At 39.7% G+C, this 25,721-nt stretch overlaps 1 protein-coding gene across 1 annotated transcript in view; it reads right to left on the minus strand.

Moving 5' to 3' along the window:
* Positions 1 to 25,721, minus strand: part of LOC115789007 (voltage-dependent N-type calcium channel subunit alpha-1B-like) — a 204,858-nt gene that overhangs the window by 113,501 nt on the left and 65,636 nt on the right. The window contains exons 7-9 of the mRNA XM_030742154.1: positions 11,839 to 11,930; positions 10,122 to 10,274; positions 4,479 to 4,666 (exon numbers count right to left, since the gene is read on the minus strand). Coding sequence (XP_030598014.1) covers positions 4,479 to 4,666; positions 10,122 to 10,274; positions 11,839 to 11,930 — 433 coding nt within the window. The remainder of the gene's footprint in view (positions 1 to 4,478; positions 4,667 to 10,121; positions 10,275 to 11,838; positions 11,931 to 25,721) is intronic.

The following is a 25,721-nucleotide window of genomic DNA, read 5'->3' on the forward strand; positions in this document are numbered from 1 at the left end:
CACAGGAAGAACATGCAAATTCACTCAGAGAAGGTGGAATCGAACCCAGACCTTCTAGATGTCATTCTAGCTGTGAGACAGTGGTGCTAACCACCACGGCACCGTGCTTTTAAAAAAATAAATAGATAGATAAATCAATAATAAATGGGTATAGGCGTGAGTGTTGGAGGAACACATTTACATTTGTTATTTTCTACTTTTCCACCTCTGTCAGGTCCCTTTGATTTGAAATTACAGAGTTGATAGCCTCTGTCACATTTTCTTCAGCACATTTCATTTTCTCCACTTCTCAGTAAGTGACTCCGTTTCACACTGGGCAAAACTGCCTTTCCTGTTTGCTGCCGTTTTCATTGCATTTCATTGTAGTGCGAACAGTGTTTTTTTTACATATAAAATGGTCTCTTCATTTATTAATCATACAAATGAGACTCATGCACATACAAACAAATCCACAATGGCAGACATTTAGAGAGAAAAATGGCTTGGCACAGCTTTATAATTATGATGAAGAGAATGTCTTCTGTGCATACACAATCTTCATTCTGGCCCCTTGTTGGAGACATGGGCAAGAAATACAGCAATAAAAGCCAAACAAACTGGCCAGAGTAAAAATAACCGGTGGATCAAAAAGGGATGGCTCTGAGCAGAAGGAAATGTCTGAAAGGCTGAAAATGCAAAGAGTTCTGACTGAGAGGAAAGGCGTTCTTGGATCACAGCAGAGTGCAACTGCAATGCTTAGGATAATGAGCCAGAAAAAGCAACAAGAGATATTTGAAGTGAATCGAGGAAGAGCGAGAAGAAGAAAAGAAGGAAAGATGGCTCTGTAAGTGGTTCCCAGTTCACTGCTCTCTCTCATGGGAGAGGAGAATACAAGGAAAAGGGGAAGAAATAAGGCAGGGAGGAGATGTGTTTAGGGAATGAAAGAAGGATGTAAACACAGGGAAAGCCAGGGATGATGAACAGAGGAAAACAGGAAAAACACAAACATAGGAAACAGGATTTGATTGTATTTACTGTATAGAGCAAATAAACTGATGAATTCACCATTAATCACCCATAATTAGGGCAAATGCTCTTCTGTTTTTCAGATGCATATTGTATGAGCCATTCACATGCTGCACCAGGCTGGAGTCGCACTTCGTCATCCGTTCAAGCGTTTGCAAGGTGCAGCTGTCTAATCGTTGCATATGCATTTAAAGGAGGATCACACCAACAGTAAGAGGGTGATTATGTATTCCCTCTGATTTAGTGAGGTCACAGTATTTGTGGCAGTTTTGCAGACAGATTCTCCGCCTTTGAAATGAAGACATAAAAACATCCCAGAGGGGGTTTATTGGAGTAACAAGGAAGAATGCAGCAGGAGAAGAAACATGCTTTAAATACAGGTTTGCACATAACTAGAAGCATATTAACAGAGACAAAAATTAGGCAATATCTAACAAGAGCTGTCTAAACTGAATCTCTCATATTTTTTGAAGAACACGATCCCAGTCTCCCAGTTTTTCTTATTTCAATATGATATGCATGAGGAGAGACTTCAAGCCAAATATTCAGCTTTCCGATATCTCACAGTAATGGTAAAGAATCCTTCTACGGGTTATTTGGGGCGACTCTAAAGGCCAAGCCCAAAGTCTGGTAAAATTTTAATGCAAATCTGTCCATAATTTTGAGTAATCCTGCTCACAAACAAATCATAATTTCCCAGTTGGAGCTGGTTGCTGAGAGGTGACGAGATTTGGACTGTAAATCAAACCACAACAGAGTTCAGCTGAACTCCTCTGTATTTAAAGGCATTTCACTGTGTATGTGGCTGCAGCTTTAATCCCTTAACACCAAATTTTTTCCAAGTACTACAACTTCAATATATGATGCTTCTGTTTACCATTTTTAATTGGGTAAAAATAATAAAAGAGAAGATGCTCTGGATGAAGCATTCATTGTTGGATCAGCCCAGACACGCTGCTGTTTCTTAATTCTGCTTGGCTGAACAGCCCTCTCCCTTCAGGGAATCTTTTCTTTTTGAGTTCTTGCATCGTGTGTTTTCATAAGTCACTATCAAGCCTTTGTGCCGCAAAAACAGAGGTGCCGGAGTTTAGATAACCAAACTGTCTGGGTGCCTAACAGAGAGGAAAAAGTACTAGAACCTTAAGAGGCTGGAGGGGGTTAACCCAGTGGCCCAGTTGTCTAAGACACAAGAATTCCCTGTTTTGAGTCCAAGCACAGAATGTTACATGACATTTAGCCTCCCTCTTTTCTTATGTTTCCTCTCATCCTTTAATGTGCCCTGGTGGCTCCAGCTGTGCTGACTGTTAATCACAGCTGGTCAAGAAACACAACAATGAAACTTAGAGCAAACACAAAATGAAAGCAAAGATTTATGTTTGAACAAGAATAATGGAAAGGATACGTTGGATAAAATAAAAATATGTCCAAGCTATGAGAATCCTTAGAGAGAAGGAGCCGATGTGAATGCCATAAAACCTCAGAGTGAATTTGCAGCCTGTCTTTCTTTCACCACGACGGCTAACATTAGTGCCACTACTCTGTTTTACATTACATGCTCCCCAGACTCGCTGCTCCTTTCATTGAAAAGCCAGATGGGGGGGTTTGGACATCTGATCAGGTTGCCTCCCTTTGTGGCCATGCCCAATTGGGAGGACACCCAGAAGTAGACCCAGAACTCGCTGGTGAGTTTATGTATCTTGTCTGACCTGAGAGTGCCTCATGATTCCCCCAGGAAGAACTGAAAAAAGCATTACAGGAGAAGGGATGTCTGGAATGGCACGATGATCCCACTTTGGATAAGCAGAAGAAAATGGATGGATGCCCCCACTTCCAAGTTTCCTCGTTGAAGTGATAAATTCCTGTTTTTGTCACCCATATTTATATTCACAGCCTTTTATGGTCTTCATATTATCCATGTTGTTATTATCCTCAGTGTTTTTCTTTTTATTGGTTTTTTATTGTTGTCCTCAGTTCTTGTTTTGCTAAGTGTTTTTTTTATTTTTAATGCGCCTCCCGTGTTTCCTTCTGTCTGTCTGGCTTTTCCCTCCAGTTTTTGTTGGTTTTCTGTGCTCATTAGTGCCTGATTTAGTTTACCCTCTCCTTGCTATCTCTCTCTCCTTGTGTGTGTGACATCTTTGTCTCAGTCTTTGTCAGATTATTGTCGTTGGATACCCCATGTTTTCTTTCGCTGGCTCTTTTCCTCGACATTTTTTCTGATGACACAGCATTTGGCAAGTACGTTTTTGAGTCCACTCGAGTACAATCTGGTTCTCTGTCTGCATTCAGGTTGAACAGTCTCTTCAGCATGACAGATCTTCTTCATGTATTTTTCCATTACTTACTTACTTATTACTGTTGATTGCCTCACAACAACCAATCAGAGAGACAAAAACCATTGACAGTGAGTAGAAAACCTACTTCGTTAACCTCTCCCATCAATTATGTAATTTTCATTTAACTTGGTACTGGTCTTTTTTTATGATGTGTTGAAGTGTAACTTCAAACAGACTTACTCATATTATGCATATTATGCATACTATGCATGCATTTGTACAGGGACAGTAACACTGAACAGGTGTTCTGTCCACTGCTCTGTCACAGCAACATTAACATCCATGCAGAACCCTAGACTGACTCTGACACACTGAAGTGGACCCCTCTCTACCTGTTCACCATTTGAGCACACCGGTTGACAGTATGCACACAGACAGGCGTGGTATCAAAGATGAGTTTGCAGATTTATGACTGAATTAGTGTGGAATACAAAAAAAAGCATAAAATGAATGTTAGAAGTTGACTTCAAAGTTCCTCTTAGCAGCAAACAAATCCTTGAAATGCTCCCCAGTGGTCGGTTTTGTGGCAGCTTCCAGGTGTCAGTGTGCGCTCTATGTGAGGGTGGTGGGAAGAGATCACACAGGCCCAAGCTCAAATAAATTTCAGAAAATTTAAATCTCTGCCAAATAAACAAGCTAAGAACAGCATGATTGTGCATGTCTAACCTTAACCTCCAGTGATAGGCTAGCACTGTAAAGGTTGTGCTGAGGAAAGCGCTAGAGGAAAAGTCATGCGATTCATGACCTTTCATAGTTTATCTCAATGCAAAAATAAATATGCTTAAGAAATTAAGTCCAGGCACAAGTGTCTACAGTATAATAGCATTGTGCTCAGTGCAGAGTATTAGAACAAGGGTTCAAGCCCTTAGAAGCAACAAAAAATGTTATTTATATCCTGTTATTGTTATGAAAGATTTGCATTGGTTCAGGTGAATTTTTGACCTGGCAGTAGCTCGAGACAGGTTGTTATTATAATACTTAGGAGCCATTCTCTGTGGCCCATGAATAACCATGCAGCAGCTATTTTAAAGCTCATGTGTCATGGACAATTCACCAGAAGAACAAAAAAAAGTGAGAGAGAGAGAGAAATGTGGAGCTGGTAAAACTGGAAAAGTTGATTAAAAATGTGGAAAAACTCACGTTGTAAAGGATGTCCACCCATCCCTCCATGGTAATGCACTGGAAGACAGTAAGCACTGCAAATAGGATGTTGTCAAAGTTGGTAATCCCAAAGTTGGGTCCAGTCCAGTACACTTTACACTCGCTGCCAGGGGGACAGATCCTCGCTGGGGGCTGAGAACCACAAGGCCAGTCGACTGTTCTCTCATCTGGCCAAAAGAGGGATACAGAAAGAAAGGAAATTAATTCTGATGGGCCAGTTTCTGATTTTAGATAAATTTGGTTCAGGCTAAATTTTGAAATTAAATTAAATCTATCTAAATCAGATGCACAAAAGAGTTGTTCCTATGCTTGTGTGCTTAATCCACCAGTTATTCCAATGCTGGGAAAGCAGAGTTTCCAAAATATTTCATAATGTCCTAGTAAGTCCAATGATCTACTCTCAATCAGTCATCATTCATGCTTTTAACACTTATAAAGAAAAGCACACAGGGTCATGAGTTGTAGCTGCTCCATCCCCCTCCACTGGTTTCTTCAAATGAGGACCATTGACCTAGTAACCTTACACTGTAACTCAGTCACGCTGCAGTCTCATTCTCTCAATCACTGCACAAAGCTCAGGTTTACAGGTGAAGGTCAGTACATCAGTGGACTCGTGAATTTCGATCTTTGCTTCACGCTGTGGCCCGGCTCACCTTTCAGCTGAACACTTCAAAAGAATGATGCTATGACAAATCTTATAGCTCCTCATCTATACTCGTGACACCGCAGCTCCAGCTAACAGCTGTAAAAACTGATATTTGAAATAATAGAAAAGAAGGTGGCACAGATAATCTAGATTATCAGGCCAGGATGTGTTCCACGGTTGTCTAACATGTAGCATGGAACAGGAAGTAGCTTCAGATGCGTTAGCACTACTAGAAATATTGCATGTTGTTTATGCAAAGGAGCTGCTTGGATGGAGTGTGTAGTAGGCAGCGCATGAGCTGCATGAGCTGCACCATCCACACAGTGCTTCAATCTCACATCACAAAGACTTAAATGTAGGGAGCAGGCAGGTTAAACACCAACTGTGTCGGATTATGTCAAGCAAAGAGTGAAAACGGCCGTAATGAATTTTTGCAGGATCTGGTTTTATTTCATTGTCTAAGTTTTTGGCCTCGCTCATATGCTGGTAATGTAAAGTCAGAGTTCATGAGGGACACACCGCCGCAGCACGTTCATGGCTAGAGCCTCATCGGTGCTCTCCGTGGCTAATTTAGCAAGTCACAAATAAACAGCAGTAGTAATGCAGATTACATGTTTTAGAGGTTTACTACAATTTACTGTACATGCACCGCTGCCATCTTGGATTGTGAAGTTGGGGTTAGTAAGAAACACATATATTTTTAGATACATTTTTATATATATAAAATAAATTGGTTGCAAAGTTTCTGTTTTTCAGCCCATTGTGGATGTGGTCTAACAAAAGATGTATCCCAAAATCTTTTCTGGGATTCTTGAAGTGACAGATAATAGTATGAGGTACACGAGAGGCTGCTGAGAGTTTGCTTAAAGATGTGCTGGCGCACATGTCAGCAGATGGGAATTAGAATAAAAGATAAATATTCTGAATATAGCAGATGCCTTTTGCATCCAGAGTTTCATGAGGCATAGTGCCTCTATCGCAAGCCGAGCCAAGTTTTAACGATGATTTGCAAAGCCAGATTGTAAAGCCAACATCCCTCTGGTGTCACTCCAGTGAAATGTGTCCTTTCCTTCCCGTGACAGGTGCTGTGTCAGCTGGACTCAGTGTTTACAGGTGATATGGGAACGTCTCAGATCTCCATTTTCTTTGGCTGGCTATACTTCTTCACTTGCTAATCAGAATTATCGTTAATATTAATGCTTATTTACATTTGTGTTTCTAAATAACATCTGCATTTGTTGTTGATTGTTTTGATTTAAGATCAGTGAGGTGGGAATGGAAACTTTCATGTAAAGGCAGTGAATCTGTAAACCTGCAGAAGAGGACATTAAATCATTTTTCATTTTTCACTAAATCTAATTAATGTCATGAGGGAAATTGTCATGTGGAAGCCTTCTGTGTGTTTATTTGCTCACAGCAATATTTTTATTGTTTATCTAAAGCAGAGGGGGTACAGACAACCACAGATTGCTGATTATACTAACCTTTAATTAAGCAAAATTAAACTTGGATCGTTTTTTATTGCTAATGACAAGAAAATTGTGGGCTGAATGCTGAAGCCTTTGAAGAGGAGCATGGCAGAAAAAGTTTGAGAAAAACTGATCATGTTTCAGCTCTCGAGCCTGTACGTAAAAACTGCAGTTCCTCAAGTGGCCACTTGAGGTCAATCCCCAGAGTTTTTATTCATTTTCTTCCACTTATCAAATTCAGGGGCACAGGAGCCCTTGCAGGGTACATCCTGGACAGGTTGCCAGTGACAGAGACAGACAACCATTCATGCTCACATTCATACCTACGGCCAGTTTAGAATCATCGTAGAATAACCTAACATGCATGACTTTGGACTGTAGGAGGAAACTAGAGTACCTGGAGAGAACCCACGAAACTCCACATAGAAAGGATTCAAACACTGGACCTTCTTCCTGTGAGGGGGCAGTGCTCACCACTGCACCACCATGCTAAAACATGGTTAAAAAATGGTTTTGCCCTTTATTGACAGTTTTGCCTCAATAAAAAAAATATATATATGGGATGAATATCTCGTTTAGAACTCATTTGCTTGGACAACTTAACAGATGTCTTGACACTAAGCAGCAAGTAAGCTAGACCCAATCTCTGTCCTTTATTGAATTGGATCTTTCCACCTTGTTTGTGCTTTCCGTGCCTTTTTAAGCTTTAGCGTGTTATTAATCTGTTATTTAGCACTAATTAGAAGAAACCTGAGTTTGTGCCTTGTACCCTTACTGCATATGGATGCAGCTTGATAACAAAGCTTGTTTGGGTTACCTGATAACTTGGCGCACTCATATCCAAATATGGTCACTTCTGGCTCCAAGAAAAACCCCAGCAAAAATGATAATATGGAGGCTTAAAAATGCGTAGTCCAAAACAGCAGTGACTACATCGGACAGATTCAAAATGATGAACTCAAGGATACACAAGGTCCTCATCTTTATCTAGCATTATGGCTCACTCATTAACACATGCACACACATAGGAAAAAGAGAAAACACAACAGCTCCCATCCGGAAAGTTACCAGTGCTGCTCAGCTCAAACCCTGCTGCGTCTGTGTGACCAAAATAACTCAAGAACACGCATACTGTACGTTAGCAAGCTGTCACAACTGCTCACACCATTACAAAAACCATCTCTCTGGGGTGAAACACACACAAATATGCATGCAGACACATACACACACAAATACACATATTTTACAAATAGCCATACCAATAACCCTCAAATCATGCCTTCACACTCTGACACCAGCAAAGGGTAAATAAAGCCTTCTCATATTTTTTTTATCACTGCATTACACAATGGGTAATTTCAGCCAGCCAGCCTTCTATAATTACTAGAACACTGTACTATAATAACAACCCCATAATAGTGGCCTGGCTTTAATTTATCAGAAATGGTTTTGCTGCTCTGCTAACTCATACACAGGGGAGCCTGTTCCATTTTTTTTTTTCCTTCCCTTTCAGTTCCACACTTTATAAGGGCCATAACATAAGTTATGGTGTCATACACTCATGCAATTCACAATAGAAACAACCATTTTATTAACTCTGATTCAAATTTCTTCAGGCTTAATAAGCAACATGCAACTGTTCTCCACTTATCCAGTTAAAGGCAAAGATAGCTGAATTCTGACCCTATCATCCAAATGTCACAGCAGAGATCAAGATTCATCAGACCAGGCACCATTTTGCTGATCTTCTGCTGTCCAGTTCTGATGAAATCGTTGGCGTTGTAGCCTCAGTATCCTGTTCTTAGCTGACACGAATGGCTCTCGGTGTGGTCTTCTGCTGCTGCAGCCCGTCTGCTTCAAGGTTCAATTTGTTGTGCGTTCTGAGATGCTCTGCACACCTCGGAGTCCTGACGCTAAGCATCCAGTCAGGCCTGAGCTCTGTCCCTAATTGAACTCGGCTTCTCTAACTTGTTTGTGCTTTTGAAGCATTTTATAGGAAATATACAAAGAAGAATAACATGGTTTGTGCCTACAAGTAATTTGTGTTTCAATTTTCTTTCACATTCAAGCAGTCTGCCCATTCTCCTTTGATCTTTGGTATCAAGAAGACATTTGCTCCCAGAGAACTGCTGCTGGCTGGATTATTTTCTTTTTTTAGGACAATTATCTGTAAACTCTAGAGATGGTTGTGTGGGAAAAATCTCAGCAGATCAGCAGTTTCCAAAAATATTCAGACCACCCCCTATGGTACCAACAGCCACGCCAAGTTCAAAGTCACTTAAATCACCTTTGTTTTCCATTTTGATGAACAGTTTGAACTTCAGCAGGTTGTCTTAAGCATGTAGACATGATCACTGTAACAGGTGATCAGTTACACCTAACAAAGTGGCAGGTAAGTGTATATATGCTGTTAAATTGGTAGATGTTCGTAGTAAGGAGCTATCTATGAAACATCGTATCCCTCTTTTGGCCAGGTGAGAGAAACATCGCGCTGCAGCAAGGCGCAGTATGAGCTGAATAGCCACTGTTCTAGATTGCAGGAATGAAAATATGAAGCTGGAAATGAGCATAATAGGTTCCACTCTGAATCCTCATGAGTGTGAAAACTGAAGCAATTTATTGGTAGAAACTTTAATCTCCATATTTGTAGAACTGTACGCCAGTCTTTAATTTAATTCTACAACTGTTCAGTTAATTTAAGGGCAGTTACTTTTGAAAAAGGAAACTTTTACTACCAATTAACTGGGATTGAGTGATAGTGCGCCACAATAAAAGCTATTCATTTTCCTTAGGGAGCTTCCTCTGAAATTATTAACTGATAAAGTAAATTGTTTCCCAGTGTTATCATTTCCTTTAAAAGGTAATGAAGTTTAGATGAAATATATCTCAACTTCAAATGTTTTACCATGCAGGTCTTAAAGGGAAAATAAATGCACTCATTCTGAACATCCGCAGCTTCTATTGGTAAATTCCATTTTTATTATTAAATCCATCGATATATAACCTTTAAAAATGTAATGCAGAATCTTTTCTAACTAGAATGAACTTCTGATGCAGGAGAAAGGCGAAAGCAGTAACGACCTCATTAACACGATCTGAGTTGCAGCTGAATCGGGAGGTTGAATGCTAAAATATCTCTATTGAGCTACCACAAAAGCTATCAGTCACAACCTGACGACTGTGAAAATGCCATTGATCAATATCAGGATTTGAAAAATGGCTGACAAAAATTCTGCAGTAGGTTTGTTTGCTACATTGATGTTTATCATACTGCCTGCAAGCGCTGTGAACATGCAGCTATTCATGGGGCAGGAGGACATATACAACATAATCATTTAGGTATGCCTACATTAATAATGCATATAAATATATATATATATATATATATATATATATATATGTTTTCATATGTAACAAATGCATGAGCGCAGATGAAAGAAAAAATGCTCCCAGCAACTAAGCTGATAATCAGTGCTGTCGTACAAACACTCAAGCTGTCACTCTCACCAGTGCCGTTCTTGAAGCAGGTGGTGTGGAATTTGCCCATGTAGAACTCCACCCCGATGATGGCAAACATGACAATGGCGAAGAAGAGCAGCAAACCAATCTGAAGAAGTGGAACCATGGCTTTCATTATTGACTTCAACACCACCTGGAGACCTGAGAGACGAGAAGAGAGAGGAGGGGAATGGCTGATTTGCTATTTCTTGAAACTTTAAAAGCTAAAAAGCAAAGTGAAAACTTCATGAATGCTCAAAGACTGAAGCACATGTGGACATGTCAAGAATCAAGAATCAAGAATCAAGAATGCCTTTATTAGTCCCACAAATGGGGAAATTGCAGTTAACAGAACATCCATCCAAAACAAGCATAAACATAACACAGACAGGGGGGACAGATGTCTGAGGTCATGCAACCGTTTCTCAACGGTGCTACCTTTAGCAGAGTCTGCGTGGAGGATACGTGCATAGTTAATTTAGTTTCACTACACATTAGGGGGCACATAGATGTGTGTAACATCAAGTTAACCCGCACAAATAATGAGAAAATAACCGACTTGCAGAGGAATGTTAAAATAACAATAACATACTAAATCTAAATCTTTTGGAAAATTAAATATTCCAACATTTTTCTTATGACATAGTCCCAAAAGTCCCATGACATTGACACAAGAACTGGATCTAGGCAGCTTTCACCTTAGCATTTACTGTTATTGATTGTCTTAAATTCATCAAACTGCAATTAGTTCACTGTTCAACCATTCATTCACTACTTTTAGCTGCTACTTCCTTTAATATCTGTTAATTATGCTGAGTGAAGGCTAGCCATTCTGTTTGTTCTTTTAGCTAATGCAATACAATACAATTAGCTGCATTTTTCAACTGTTTACTTTTAGCTAAAAAATTTGAACTCTTTAGCCAAACTTTTAGCAAATAGTTTCCATTAGCGAACAAATTCAACAAATTTAGCTCTTTTTTTAACCTTACATATTTTCTTTGTAAGAAATTTGTTTTATTAATCAAATCTTTCAAGAAATATGGTGAACATGTAAGATTAAAAAGCTCCACTGTGGTCCCCTGTCAGAGCTGAGCTCATGAGCTCTTGGTGCCGTGCATCAGTCCTGCGATTGCTGCCTTATCCTCCATCATCGACTGTGATACCCATGACTTTTTCCTCCTCCTCCCCATCTCCATAGGTCCACAGAGTCAGACGGGCTGCCTCATGAATCAGCCATTTCCATGAAGCCTTTACCTTACATATTTTTACTATTTATGCATTCCATTGGCTTTCTATATTTCTATAGTTTTTCATTACTTCTAGTTTACTCAGTTAATTTAATCGATTTGTAATCCTCTAACAAAATAAAATAATAAAAATATAATTTTTTTTACAACAAAGGTTTAATACATTTTGGTTTATTTTCACTTATTTAACTAAATTATTACCTATTAAAATCAGATTTACTGCTTAGAAAATAGAATAAAATTAGAATAAATTTACTGTGTGGAATAATTAATTATGAGCCTATATTAAAAATATATCAAAACAAAGAAGAATGGTGATGAAAATGGTGGGAAAAGATATGAAAAAAAAAAAAGGATCTGCCCTTTTTTCTAAATGCTAAAATAGAGGCAGAGGAACAAATTGAGCATTAACATTTTACATTCATTTTTCCTTAGACATAATCTTAATTCACAATTATATTGTCAGATACTGGACTTACTGGGGATTCCTGAGACGAGTTTCAAGGGTCTCAGCACCCTCACTGCTCGCAGTGTTCTTAGGTCAAAGTCCGAGCCCACCGTGGCCAAGATTCTGTATACAGACATGAACAGAAACAAGCAATAAGCACATTATGAGTCAGAAATGCTTAAAATTTAAAAAATAAATAAATAAATCACACACGCACACACACACACACACACACACACACACACACAGTTTTACCTACAAAAAACATACTGTGGAAAAGCTTTGTGACTTTGTGTGTGTCTGTGTGTGTGTGTGCACGCGTCCTTGCTAGTGAGGCACAGCTGGCAGCCCTCATTACAGGCTGTACACAGAAGGAGAAACTTAAGTGCTCCAGTGAAACAGACACATAAAAAACACATGCTGCAGGCTAAAGAGGGACTGCGAGTGCGAGAGGGAGGAATATGGAAATAAGAAATTATGTAAAAACAGATATGGAAAGTGAAGGTGGGTAAAGATGTCCCTTTACATTTCCCACTTTGTAAGACTTTGTTTCTTAGGCGTACGTTTACAAACCGCTGATACGTGTTTGTTTGTTTAAAGCAGTCTTTCCAACATTTTGACTTTTGACACAAAGCTTAAAAATAATAGTAATAATATTAACGCTACTGTCATTATATCAAGCTCAGTCTGTATCTTTCATGAAGTAAAACAGCATTTTACTCTCCACCTATGCCTGTTGTTTCACCTATTTTTCCATTCCCATGTGTTTATGTGTCATGTGTACAATATATAATTTGGGGACATTGCCAGGTTAAAATCAGTTGGCCTGGTGGTGCAAACTGCAAGTGAAAATGAAAGTAAACCGTGAGTGAAAGTCAGCTCATCTCCATGTGTGTCGTGTTTCAGTTTAATTGTTCAATGTGTGGCTCTTCACTTAATTAATCTAAAAAGAAAATATGATGCACATTCTTTTTCTTCAGCAGGTAAATTGACTTTTCTTGCAGATGTAACCATAGAAAAAACTTCAACTGCCTCTTTCACAGATGCACCGCAATGTGCCCCTTTGCTTTGTTCACAGGAAAAAGTTATTTTTAGCCACATTTGAATATAATTGATATTTTTAACATCCCAAATGGGTGTGTGTTTAATCCTGTCAGTTAAGTACTATTGGGAGCCCCAAAGCAGCCTGAAAATCCTCGAGAGTGCACTAGCTTTTATGTTGAAGGTAGAATATACTCACGACTGACTGTAAGGAATTCTTCCTCACGCAAGTGTGCAGCACACACTCACACACACCCACGCACACACACACACACACACACACACAGAATGCAAGCGACTGAGCGAAAAAGAGAAGCAGACAACAAGAAAGATCACTTCCTGGTTACCAGTTGGTATGGTAACCAATAAAGCACATCTGTTTTTTATGGTATTATCATTATGGGAGAGATCAGTATGCTGGGATAAAGGTGCTCCATTGTACTAGCATACTATAGAATATATTGTTTTATTTAAAGTTCCACCTCCCATATTTTTTTTAAATTACTGGATTCTACCTGAGTAAATTCTGCAGTTGAAAATAATTCTATTTTATTTCATATTACGTCCTAGTGCAGCACCTCAGTCGACTCGCCCATGCTGTTCAGGCCACGCTCCCTTTGAGACAACTTTCTCCTGACTGGCTTCTCCTTGCAACCAGTATGTTGCAACGGCAGGTGGGTGTGGCTTCTACTGTGTGTCTGAGATCACAATATTAGGAACGTCTGACGTTATTGATGTCAAACAGAACCAAAAGGAGACAAAACTGTCTGAAACAGAGTGTTTAGAGCAGTCAGAAGCCTGAGCTTTTGGCTCACAGGACTTACTTTCACACACATTGGCCTCATTATTTGAAACTTTGTCCATGATTAATATGAGCGTTTGCCATTGTGACAGCATTTATGTGACAAAAAATAAGAGCATAATAGCAATAAAATGTAATATTTTCACCTGCAGTTTATAATTTTTATTTATTATACTATGATATAATATTTCAGATCTCAAATTGAAAAATGAAAAGTGACAATAAAGGAAGTGCAAAGTGAGAGATCATAGTTGAGGGATGACACAAAGACTGAAAGATGACACAGTGATGAAGACTGTGTAGGAATAGTGTTGAAAAAGCCTCTAAACACCACACTGCAGCAACAGCCACACAACCGTGTGCACGTTGCACTTCCACTTCTCTAAAGAAAGAAATAAACACAGTCTTTGTGTGCACTTCTCTCTGTTGTACCACATCAACACGCAGTGTTCAGGCTCAGGGCTGCATCCGTAGCCTAAAGTCTGCATAAACCCATGTGAATCGTCCTTGGTATCCACTGTGCCCGATGAATTGTAATATGACATTAAAAGTCTCAACATATCTTAAATGTTATTCTATATCTATAAATAGAATAAGATGCAATGCACTGCACAAGCAGGGATGAACACCTACGGCCACCCTAAAAAACCTAAAGCCTAAAAAGCCTCCCCAAAAAACGGACATAATAATCATAAGATTTGCTAATATTATGATTTAATTATCATGTGTGGTCCAATGTCTGCAACAATATATAATGAGGTAGTGAAAAAGTAGACACATGCAGTGTCTCCTCCCTTTAACAGCTCAGATTTCTCTTGCAATGTGTTCCAGTTCTTAATTTTTCAGCACTTTACTGAAGTCAGTAGCATCTTTTGTCAACTCCCATTGCAGTAATGACTATCACACATCAAAGGAGAAGCGCAGGTGGAAGAGTGATCAGACCTAGATAAGATCAGTTTTTTTAACTGTGACAAAAGAGGATTAAAATCCCATGTCTGAGTCAGGAAGTAAGGCTAACATTTAAACGAAGCAAGAGATTTACAGCAGCTGGTAGCACATCTAAGAACAGAGTCAACCCTAAGTTTACCCTGTGCTTCATGACAAACCAAAAGTTTCTTTATATTTTCCTTTGTGGTCCTTCAAAACCTTCCACAGCAGGCCCCTCTGTGACTCCTACAACACCTATGTAGACCACTGCTACTAGCTCTACCACTGTTGTGTGATCACTGCAAACTCAAAAAGCCCACTTTTGTGGAACTTAGAAAAACCCTGTTAACCAGACACTTCTGCAAACCCTGGAATATATGGTAGCATTGCCTCTTTACGCAACCCAAATCTTTCAAAATAAATCCTGTATAGCTTATTATTTATGTTCCATTCATTTTCTCAACCAAACTTTCAATTTAGGTTTGCAGAGGGAGAGGAGCGGGGTACACCTCGAAAGTACAAGAAGAATCTCTCTGCCCGACAGCTTGTGAAATAAATATAGCCTTTTAGAAAGTACTAAATTTAACGCTCTTACCTTATTTGCACCAATAATTTAAGGCTGAGCGTACTACACTTTGCATAGTGTAGTCCAGTTATTAAATGTTACTACATATCTGAGCACAAACTGTATATGCAAGAACTTGTCTATTCAGCAGAAATCACTGTGACCTGGATAGTCTAAAAGATGGATGTAGCCACTGCGTTATGTGACAAGTTACGGATGGGTCTGAGTGCATGCTCGTTAGCAATGAGGATAACCTGGATAATCACTCCAATTAATTAATGTTTTTAATTAAGTAAGACCAGAAACTAGCAGCTGAGCCCTTAATATAAACAGGAAAGTGTTTACTACAGTCACAGAGCAAAGGAACCTTTTCCAACAGTCTTCTAGTTTCTGTGCAACTGGAAGTCTTTTTGTAACCAGGGGAGTCGCCCCCTGCTTGGAATTACAAAGACTGCAAGCTGCACATTTTTCAGACCTGGAAGCATCATCTTTCCTACTGTCCATGAGATCGATAGAATAAAAAGAGCTATAAAAACATGAATCACCCTCAGCTATTTTTTAAATCACAGTCAATACCTCACTTTGGTCTGCGACGTACAGGTGTGTGTATGTATGTGCACATTTCTTGTGAAGGATCTGTCTGACGACTGCGTAGACAGACGGTCGGGTAGGGAGCCTACAACGAAGAGTTTTAATATCACTTTATCATTTCCACAATATATCCATGCGGGCGCCAGACACCAGCACAGGATATGCAGAAGGTGATGCTATCGTCTGTCACTCGCTTACACAGAGATGTGCCACTTTCCTCCCTATTGTTAGACAGAGGTACAAAAGTATTTTCATGCAGGAGCAGACTGATAAAGCACCAAATCTGAACCAAAAAAAAGGAAACAGTATTTCACAAAGAAAGAGGATCATACCAAAGCACAAAATACAAGAACCTGATTTCTACATAACTGCATAAATTTGGATGAACACAATAAAGATTCATTTCCTGTTTAGCTCATCAAATATACAGATGTGATTCAGCCTTCATGACTGGAATACCAATAGCAGAGGAACTACTTTAACACTGAAAGAACAATGGCAGAAAAAAATTGATGAGTGATTCATGCTGCCCATCAAAATCTGCAGGATGGAACTTCACTTCATTTAGGTGTCCAATTTGATCTAAATGCAAAAAAAAAAACTCCATAAAGTGTTACTGTTAATCATGTTGCCTTGCTGGTTAATTGACATGCTTTCAGAAGTGACTTACACTTCCCTCCATGCAGGGGGATGGCCTGGCTTTCATAACCAAGAACAGAAAAGTGAAGGGGCTAATGATGAAAATGGATGAAAGATGCTCCTCAGAGTGACACAATTCCCATTTATATGTGCAGCTCTAAGGAGGGTATGAGCCTTTTATTTTTTTTGTATATTGCTGTGGTTTCACCAGTTACTTCAGTTCAGTTCCAGCAGTTGACAGCTACTTTCAGCAATTTCTGATTAAGGAGTGAAGCCTTTAAAGAGTGACGCCTCTGAGCTACTTGAAAGGGACACCTTCACCCACACACCTGCACTGTGTCATGCACACATCTAGCTGCTTTTTATGTACTAAAACTTTAGTAGATTTAATGAAGGTATGCAAAATTTTTTATTTCACACTGGAATTTACATATGTTTGTGCCCTTTAACCCTCTGGGATACGCTCACTTCGCATGCTCAGAGTACAAAGATTTTCCTTCTAAGGACCTAAAATTTTTTCTCGATTTCACAACTATTTTTAGGTGTTTGTTAAAATTTGGCAATACAGGAAAATAATTTTGATGCAGAAGGATTGTGGCAAGAAGATGAGCTTGGTATCAAAATGTGGGAAAAAAAGGAGGCCCTTCATATGCTGTCAACCTATCCCACATGATGATTTAACCCCTGAAAATTTAATGAAATGCACATTTTCAAGTTTCCTTAATTAAATATATAGAAAACTGATATAAGAACAGCAACAGAGTGGTGAGGTGTGCAGTAGGAGTGGCAAATGGGTTCAAGGTGGGAGTGGGATTGCATCAGGAATTGGTTATGAGCTCCTTCTTATTTGCAGTGGTGATGGCCAGGTTAACAGATGACGTCAGGCAAGAGTCTCAGTGGACTAAGATGTCTGCAGTGAGAGTAAGGAGCAGGTCAGCACTGCCACCTGACAGCAAGAAGGTCCTCGGGGATTTCCTGTGTGGAGTTTTTCTGTTGTCCCTGTGTCTGTGTGGATTCCCTCTGGGTACTCCAGCTTCCTCCCACAGATGTGCATTTTAGGCCTCAGTCACACAGGTCTAAAGCAATCACCTGACACCACTAGTCACAAGGGAAAACCGTGCATTCCCATTTGTGAGTAGTTGCTGGCAGTCTGTAGTGTGAAACTAGTTGCAAAAAGGTATATGATGTTGCAATTGCTTTGGTCGCTAGTAGTTTGTATAAAAGACACTGACTTGCAAACACAAACTACTTGTCAAGTGCAACCCAAATGGTGAATAGTGTAATGCAAAGCAGAAACTGACAACATTTGCCTTCAAAGCAAAAGCTGTTTCTTACGTCTGCAACCAACACATTTCAAAAGGTGAAACTTTTACTTTGAAGGTAAATGTTCTCAGTTTCCAGTTTGTGCTGCATGTTTTTAAGTTTCACTACAGCTCAGAGAGTAGTTTGAAAATGTCTGCATACAAGTCGGTGTCTTCCATGTAACACTGAGAGATCACGGCAATCTGCTAATGACCAAAGCAATCACGACGAGGTTTTGATACAGCACACGACAGCCAGCAACAACTCACCAACCAGTTGTCAAATACACATTTTCCATAGTGACTGGAAGTTGCCAGGTAGTCACCAACCGGTCTCTACATCTTTCTGACTGATGCCTTAAAGGTGTAAATGTGTACATGCATACCAGTATATGTATATCTATCGTATTTGTAGGTAACGATGAGCTTGTGGCCTAGACACCAAACTCTAACTTTATTCTGCTCCTGTAATAAATCACCAAAGAACAACAAGCAGATAAACAAAGAAGACTTGGCATTTTTTTCTTAGAGATTTGGTTGGAGACCAATTAGAGCTAAAAGGATTAGCATTACTGTAGTCAAACAGACGAAGTTGTTGGTTTGACCAAGCTTTAGATGGTCTTTGTACATTCTCATCTATGTACATTACTCCTGCTAACACATCTAAAACACCTCTGAAGTTCAATCATCAACATATCCTAACATATTTGTTTATATTGTAAACAATATAAACTAATATTTTTAAATTTACAAGTGTTGATAGGCACATTTCTAATAACAGACACAAATTTACATTCCCAAACGCGTAGACACAAAAAACCACAGAGGAGGACTTCGAAGGATGGAGTTGAGAAAAAGAAGTGGAAAAAAAAAATAGAGAAAAGCAGATTCCTGTGAGGCTGACTGATGTAGTTTAATTACTGCGACCCTGCCCAGCTGGCGGCCAGGGGCTGTGATTGAGTTTTTCGCACATACGGGTAAGAGGAGACAGAAGTCTCTGTGGACAGACAAGAGAACACAGTGCTGACAACCTGAATGAATAACTGCTGCCTGTCTGTGTGAGCATTACCAGCTGGTCACAGGCTGTCTGCCTCGCCGCCTGTCTCTCTGCTTGTTTCTCTGCCTCACAAGAACCAAACAGTGAGTCTCTCAGTGCACTGCCTGCTTGTCAGCGTGTGGCTGTATTCTTCTGGGTTAACACATTAATCTTTCCCGCAGTGCTCCCACTGTGGGCACTTCATGTGAACATTTACAGTAGAGACTCACAATGGTTTCAGCTATGTGGTGGCAGGTATATCTCTCGAATGAGTGTGGCGATTTTTCAGGGCTCTGGTGGGAGGAGCCAGAGATGTCGATAGGGTTGGCCCTCTGCAGAGAAAGCAAGACCCATCACAGATGGGGGTATCCTCCTGCTATTAATGAAAATATAAAATAAATGTAGAAGTCTGACTGACATTTAATAACAGAAAAGCCTTCAGCAGACATCTTATTACCTTCTGTAAATTTTGAAGGCCTGAAATCCTTCATGTTGTGTACTCTCCACTTCAGAAAAACACAGCCAAAGTGTACAATGGGTACTAACAATCCAGGAATATGAATATTGTGTTGCACAGCTTTGAAGAGTAAAGAACACATGTTCCAAATATCACGGCTCAACTCCTTGTGATTTTGGAGTCTATAGACCGGAAAGTTAAAACTTCACGGACAGACGGATGTACGACAATATCCTCCCGCTTTATATCAGGTGGGAGGATTAAAAAGGCTTTTTAAACTTTATTTTTGGGTAATTTTTCAAGCAGTTTTTTTTTTGTTGAATTTGATTGGTAATTCAATAAAGGCAGTATGCTAAACATTAAGACAGTAAACAGCATACCTGTGGCTGCTGGTTTGCTGACCTGAATGGTCCACAGAATGGGAGCCAGGACAGCAAACTCACAGGCCCCCTGTGTTCCAAGTCTTGTATGAAGTATAACAGCCATTTAGAGGACCGGAGTGGTCTAGCACATATCTGAGGCAATACTAGTCCACTAATATACTCCGGAGCAAGACCATTCAAGGCCATTAATCTTAAATTTAATGTCTCATGCCAGCGTGCATCATCGGGACCTCTTCATTAAATTTAGGAGACACTGGTCTAATAAACAAAGTGCAGCAAGCATCACTCCACTGTTTACTTTTCCAGTCTGAAAAATGTTAAATCAGTGTCTGTTTTCCCTTTTTCCTATGCAAACATCTGTCTGCATCTGCTGGATTTTAAGTGAAGGTTCCCGTAAAAGCATTCCTCCTTTCACCCCCACTACTTATACTGACCAGATTACTTTGGTCAGTACTAAGATGCCCATTATTTAACAAGATAACCTGATAAAATCAGATCTGTTATTCCTTGCTGGAACCCAAGCAGGTGAATTGGTTTTACCTTTGCTGATGACCAAACTCTCTCTTTCAGTCATCTTGGCTTAAGCTGAAATAAGCCCGCCTCACCCTACCGGGGCTTTTAGAGAGGGGATGGAAAGTAAAGGAAATGAGAGTGCTTGATTTATAACAACAGCCAAAGCGATAGCATCATTGCTAAGAGAATGCAACACAGTAATTGTTTTGACTCGCTTATTTTATTTTCATAATGAGAACATAAATAAGAATATAAATGTAGGTGAATTGCACAGCCTTGTTATGTTGAATCTCATTTAAAAATGTTGTGGAGTGATGTCGTTTTTTTAAGGTTTTTTAAAAGGTTATTTTAAATTCATTTCAGGAAGATTAAGTACCTCTGTAGCAGAGTGGTTTACACTTTCAGTCAAAGTTTGATCAAAGGAGGAGACACACATCCCTTGAGGATTGCATTAAGAAGGACATCCTGTGTAAAAATCTCCCAAAACAAACAGGGAGACCTGCCTCTACGCACGGTTCTTGAGCTGATCTGAAGGCCACATGAAGTTTGGAGTTCTGTAGTGATTGACTCTGCAGAAAGGTTGTGGCCTCTCCGCACTATGGCCTACCACTTCATGGCTGAGTTGCTGTCGTTCCCAATTGCTTTCACTTTGTTATAATACCACTGACAGTTGACTGTGGAATATTTAGTAGTGAGGAAATCCTATCAGGATACCACGCTGGAATTCACGGAGCTCCTGAGAGCGAAACATTCTTTCGCAAATGCTTGTAGAAGCAGTCTGCACACTGCTCACCTGAATTCAATGAATTGGATGGGTGAGTGAATACTTTTGGCAGTATAGTATATCTGTGGCACTGTGACACGTTACTCCATAAAAGTGTCTCTCATATATCTGGTCTATTTCATTATAAGGGTGCATGGATATGTAGGCACATGACCCAACACATGATGCAGAAAATTAACCTCCTCATTAGACACAGGCCATTTCTTGCCAGTTAGACCTTGTTTCTACCATCTCATCTAATAGGAAATGAGCCACCAATCATGAATCGGCCTTCAGAGTGTCACATCCTGTTTGTGAACAAAAAATGTCTGTGTGCATGTGTGTGGTGGGCCATATCGCCATGACGTTATACGATGCGAGTGGACAGCTATGACAGTCAGGAGAGCAAGCGTTTCCCACAATGCACACGAGGACAGAAGGGGGTACTCATGAACTCATCGCGGTTGTCAGAGCCATTCGCCATCAAACAAGGTTGCTGTGGTTCTAAATTAACACTGCATGTGTGCACAAACATGCGCGCATTCATACACACAGGCAGGCTTCCTTCTTATTACGCTCATGAATAAATAAAGGCAATGCACTCGCACAGAAAACTATAGTTTAAATCCTCAGGCTAGAATGTAAATTCTGACCACAGAAAGGGTCCAAGTCTTTAGTCCTGCTACACATCTTATGTAACTGAAAAAAAAATTATGTATAAAATGTTATCAATTTCATTTATTTTTTCTAAAGTTGCAACTTTAGAACTGAATGCTTACTGAATCATAGCGTGTACTTAGGTTTTCACACACTGCTTCTGCATTTTGGATTAATTTTCATTAAATAAAGAATGACATAAGATGTTGAATGTTGTTGTTCTTCTGAGGTTGTACTTGCCTAATTTTAAAAAGTAGCAGATCTTGATATGTAAAATCTAAAAATTTAATGTGGGTGTACTTTCTTTTTACTGCGACTGTATGTCATACGGGGGCATGCTGTTGCCATGTGAGATGTGCTTATTCAAAGTCCTTTTTCTAAAGTCTCTGGGCACTTATTTATCATCTGAATGACTATTTCTTAAATGCTTTACTGGCAAGCCCCACGCCATAAATTGTTAACACTCCTCTTTTCCCCTGGTTTCTCCCATATTCATCTCCCAGTGGTCTCCCATTTTGCTGTTTCTCCTTGAATTTGCAAACTTTATTAGTAGTAGCCTGGGTGGCAGTTCTGGCGAGGTTAGTGCCGACAGTTAGGAATAAACCCAGAATAACAACTGGACCTCGGTTGCGCTGGTGGGACGGCTCGCATTGGGCAGCGGAAGATTTCCCTTATTTTTAAATACAAATCTTGACAGGTATGTCCCCAAGTAACAGTCAGACGCTGAAAGAATTAGCCACTATTAATTAGCAGTTGCAACATACATTAAAGAGCAAGACGTCAGAAGCATGCCAAGATATAGTAGTGGGTCGAGCCACATGTGTGATTCGTTGGATGTGTGTTACTGAAAGTTGGAAAACTTGTAATTGATTCAAGCTTTCTTGAACCAATCATAAAAAGATGTAACAACAGCCTCTAGTTGTGATTCCAGAGCGTAACACTGGAAGACTAAGATACTATAAAAACTACACAATTTACACAGCATAGTGTCACCACAATCATTTCACACATCACTAGTCTGCTTTTTATTAGGTATATATATTAATTTTGAAAAGAAAGCTAGAAGAAGAAAATAAATCCATCAGTTTTTGCCATTTGTGTTCTAACTTCTCTGATCAAGAGTAAACCAAACACACAAGTGTGGATTTTAAAAATAGCAGCAGGTTTCCATTACAAGGCCCTGCAGCAAAGGTGTGTTCATTTTAGTGGTTGTGCATGTCTCAGGTGTGAGATGTGTTTTTGACTCAAAGCTTGCAGTCCTGCCTCAGTAAACAGTAAACTCCAGAGCAAAAGTGAAACTACTCCCCTTTAACCTCCCCTAACTACTCTACCGCCTCACCTGCACTTCTTTTCCTCCTACATCTGGAAGTTAATGAACCCCAGTAATGAAGCCTGAGTTGTCAAAACATAAAATACAGGTTGCTCCCCAGTGTCACGCCGAGATAACTTAAAGTGAAATCATAACTGAGACTCGTGTTTTTTCACACACAGTGTAGGTGCTTCAAGTGACAGAAACAGGGTAAATGAAGGTAAATGAAGGAAGGCAGAGAAGGGCTGTTGCAGTGCTTTGCACATTGATTGAGGTTTGGGAGTCCCTTTGGCTCAACTATGTGTCTCTCCTGGCCTATTTTTAATTTTTGTCAATGCCCGTCAGACAGTTTCTGCCTGTGCTTGATACCCACCTGACCAGAGCCCCACCTGATAATCAATGATAATAGAAAACTGCATTACAAAGCTTCGATCTACAATACAATGTTCTTCTTGCATCCTCACATTTATTTAGATTTTTCTTTGACACATACCTCCCATTTACACATGCAGACCATTGGCCCTTCACACACACACACACACACACACACACACACACACACACACACACACGCACGCACACACACACACACACACACACACAGGGTAATGTCATGAGAAGTGTAAGCTGGTTTTCAGATAGATTTTCAGGGACCTGACCCAAAAGGGAACCCATTCAAGAAGAGGCTGACCTTCGTAGACCCAATAGAGAGAAAACACCAACACTGCCAGCAATATGAGTCAGCACCAGTTGATGAGCAGCTGTGGTTAAAAAAAAAGCACAGTAATACATCTTACATATCCCGCTCTCCCAGATCACTGTCTGCCAGAAAAAAAAAAATCACAAATGATTTTTCAGTGATAGAGAGTCAGCTTTGATCCACCAAAGTTATTACACATTTTGACACAAAGACATGCTCAGATCCTACACAAACCTATTAGACTGAATATGATTTGGACCAGACCCAAGTCATTTCACTAAATGGAATCATAAGGACTTCATTTAGGGGCTGTGTGATAGTAAGAACTGGTAGATGTCATCCAGAAAAGTAGCGGCTGAGCAAATCCAAATTGTTCAGTGTAGAGAGGGGGGGGGGCTGTAGATCAGTTAACCAATGTTGTAAAGTTGCTGGGCTACAAATTGCTTTGGTAATTAAATTAAAGATATTATGAGGCATTCTGGGTAGTAGCAGCACTATTAACCAATGTTTTAATCCTCTTGCACCAAATTATAGATTTTGGTTCTGCAGCATAGACTGTGAACACTCACCAGCCACTTCATTAGTTACACTGTACTAGTATCATTTTGGACCCCCTTTTGCATTCCAAACTGCCTTAATTCTTCAAGGTATGGATTCAGCAAGTTGCTGGAAATATTCCTCATAGATTTTGATTCATATTGAAAAGATAGCATCACTCAGTTGCTGCAGATTGGTCAGCTGCGCATCCATGATGAGAATCTCCTGTTCCACCACTGTGATGAATTCTGAAACCTGACTGAAACTCTTCAAATAAACCGTTCCTCTGCAGATGATCGGTTAGCTGTTTTACAACTACTCTTTCAAGGATTTTGGAGAGAAAAGGAAGGTTGGAGATTGGCCTATAATTAGCTAAGACAGCTGGGTAAAGTGATGGCTTTTTAAGTAATTCTTTAACTGCTGCCACCTTAACCCTCTGACATCTAGGGCATAATTGTCGGTTTTTGACTGCATTTGATTTTACCATTATATTTCAACTTAAAAAATGTTTTATCTGGCCTTGTTTCAAATTTTTTTTTCTTTTTCAGCACAACCATGACATGTGTAGAGTTGTTGTTTTTTTGTTTGTTTGTTATTTCATTCTGACATACTGTATTAAGACACTGGACCTAAAATCTCACACACACAAAAAAACATACAAACAAAATAAAACAAAATTGGAAAAAAAAGAAAGTTAGATTTTTTACTGTGAAAACCAGAACCATGTTTAACAAGTTTTATAACTTAGAATACAAATATAAATTGTAAATTTCAAAATTTAGTAAGCAAAAAAGTTATAAACAGCTATTTTCATCAAAGGCCTATTATATGTAGCCGATTAATAGAGGTACAGTGGGTACGGAAAGTATTCAGTCCCCTTTAAATTTTTTGCTCTTTGTTTCATTGCAGCCATTTGCTAAAATCAAAAAAAATTCTATTATTTCTTATTAATGTACACTCAGCACCCCATCTTGACAGAAAAAAAACAGAAATGTAGAAATTTTTTGCAAAGTTATTTTTAAAAAAAACTGAAATATCACATGGTCATACTGTAAGTATTCAGACCCTTTGCTGTGACACTCATATTTAACTCACACGCTGTCCATTTCTTCTGATCCTCCTTGAGATGGTTCTACTCCTTCACTGGAGTCCAGCTGTGTTTAATTAAACTGACTGGACTTGATTAGGAAAAGCACACACCTGTCTATATAAGACCTCACAGCTCACAGTGCATGTCAGAGCAAATGAGAATCATGAGGTCGAAGGAACTGCCCAAGGAGCTCAGAGACAGAATTGTGGCAAGGCACAGATCTGACCAAGGTTACAAAAGGATTTCTGCAGCACTCAAGGTTCCTCAGAGCACAGCGGCCTCCATAATCCTTAAATGGAAGAAGTTTGGGACAACCAGAACTCTTCCTAGACCTGGCAGTCCAGCCAAACTGAGCAATCGTGGAAGAAGAGCCTTGGTGAGAGAGGTAAAGAAGAACCCAAAGATCACTGTAGCTGAGCTCCAGAGATGCAGTAGGGAGATGGGAGAAAGTTGCACAAAGTCAACTATCACTGCAGCCCTCCACCAGTCGGGGCTTTATGGCAGAGTGGCTGACAGAAGCCTCTCCTCAGTGCAAGACATATGAAAGCCTGCATAGAGTTTGCCAAAAAACACATGAAGGATTCCCAGACTATGAGAAATAAG

This window comes from Archocentrus centrarchus, chromosome 12, assembly GCF_007364275.1.
Source record: "Archocentrus centrarchus isolate MPI-CPG fArcCen1 chromosome 12, fArcCen1, whole genome shotgun sequence".
NCBI classification, from domain to species: domain Eukaryota; kingdom Metazoa; phylum Chordata; class Actinopteri; order Cichliformes; family Cichlidae; genus Archocentrus; species Archocentrus centrarchus.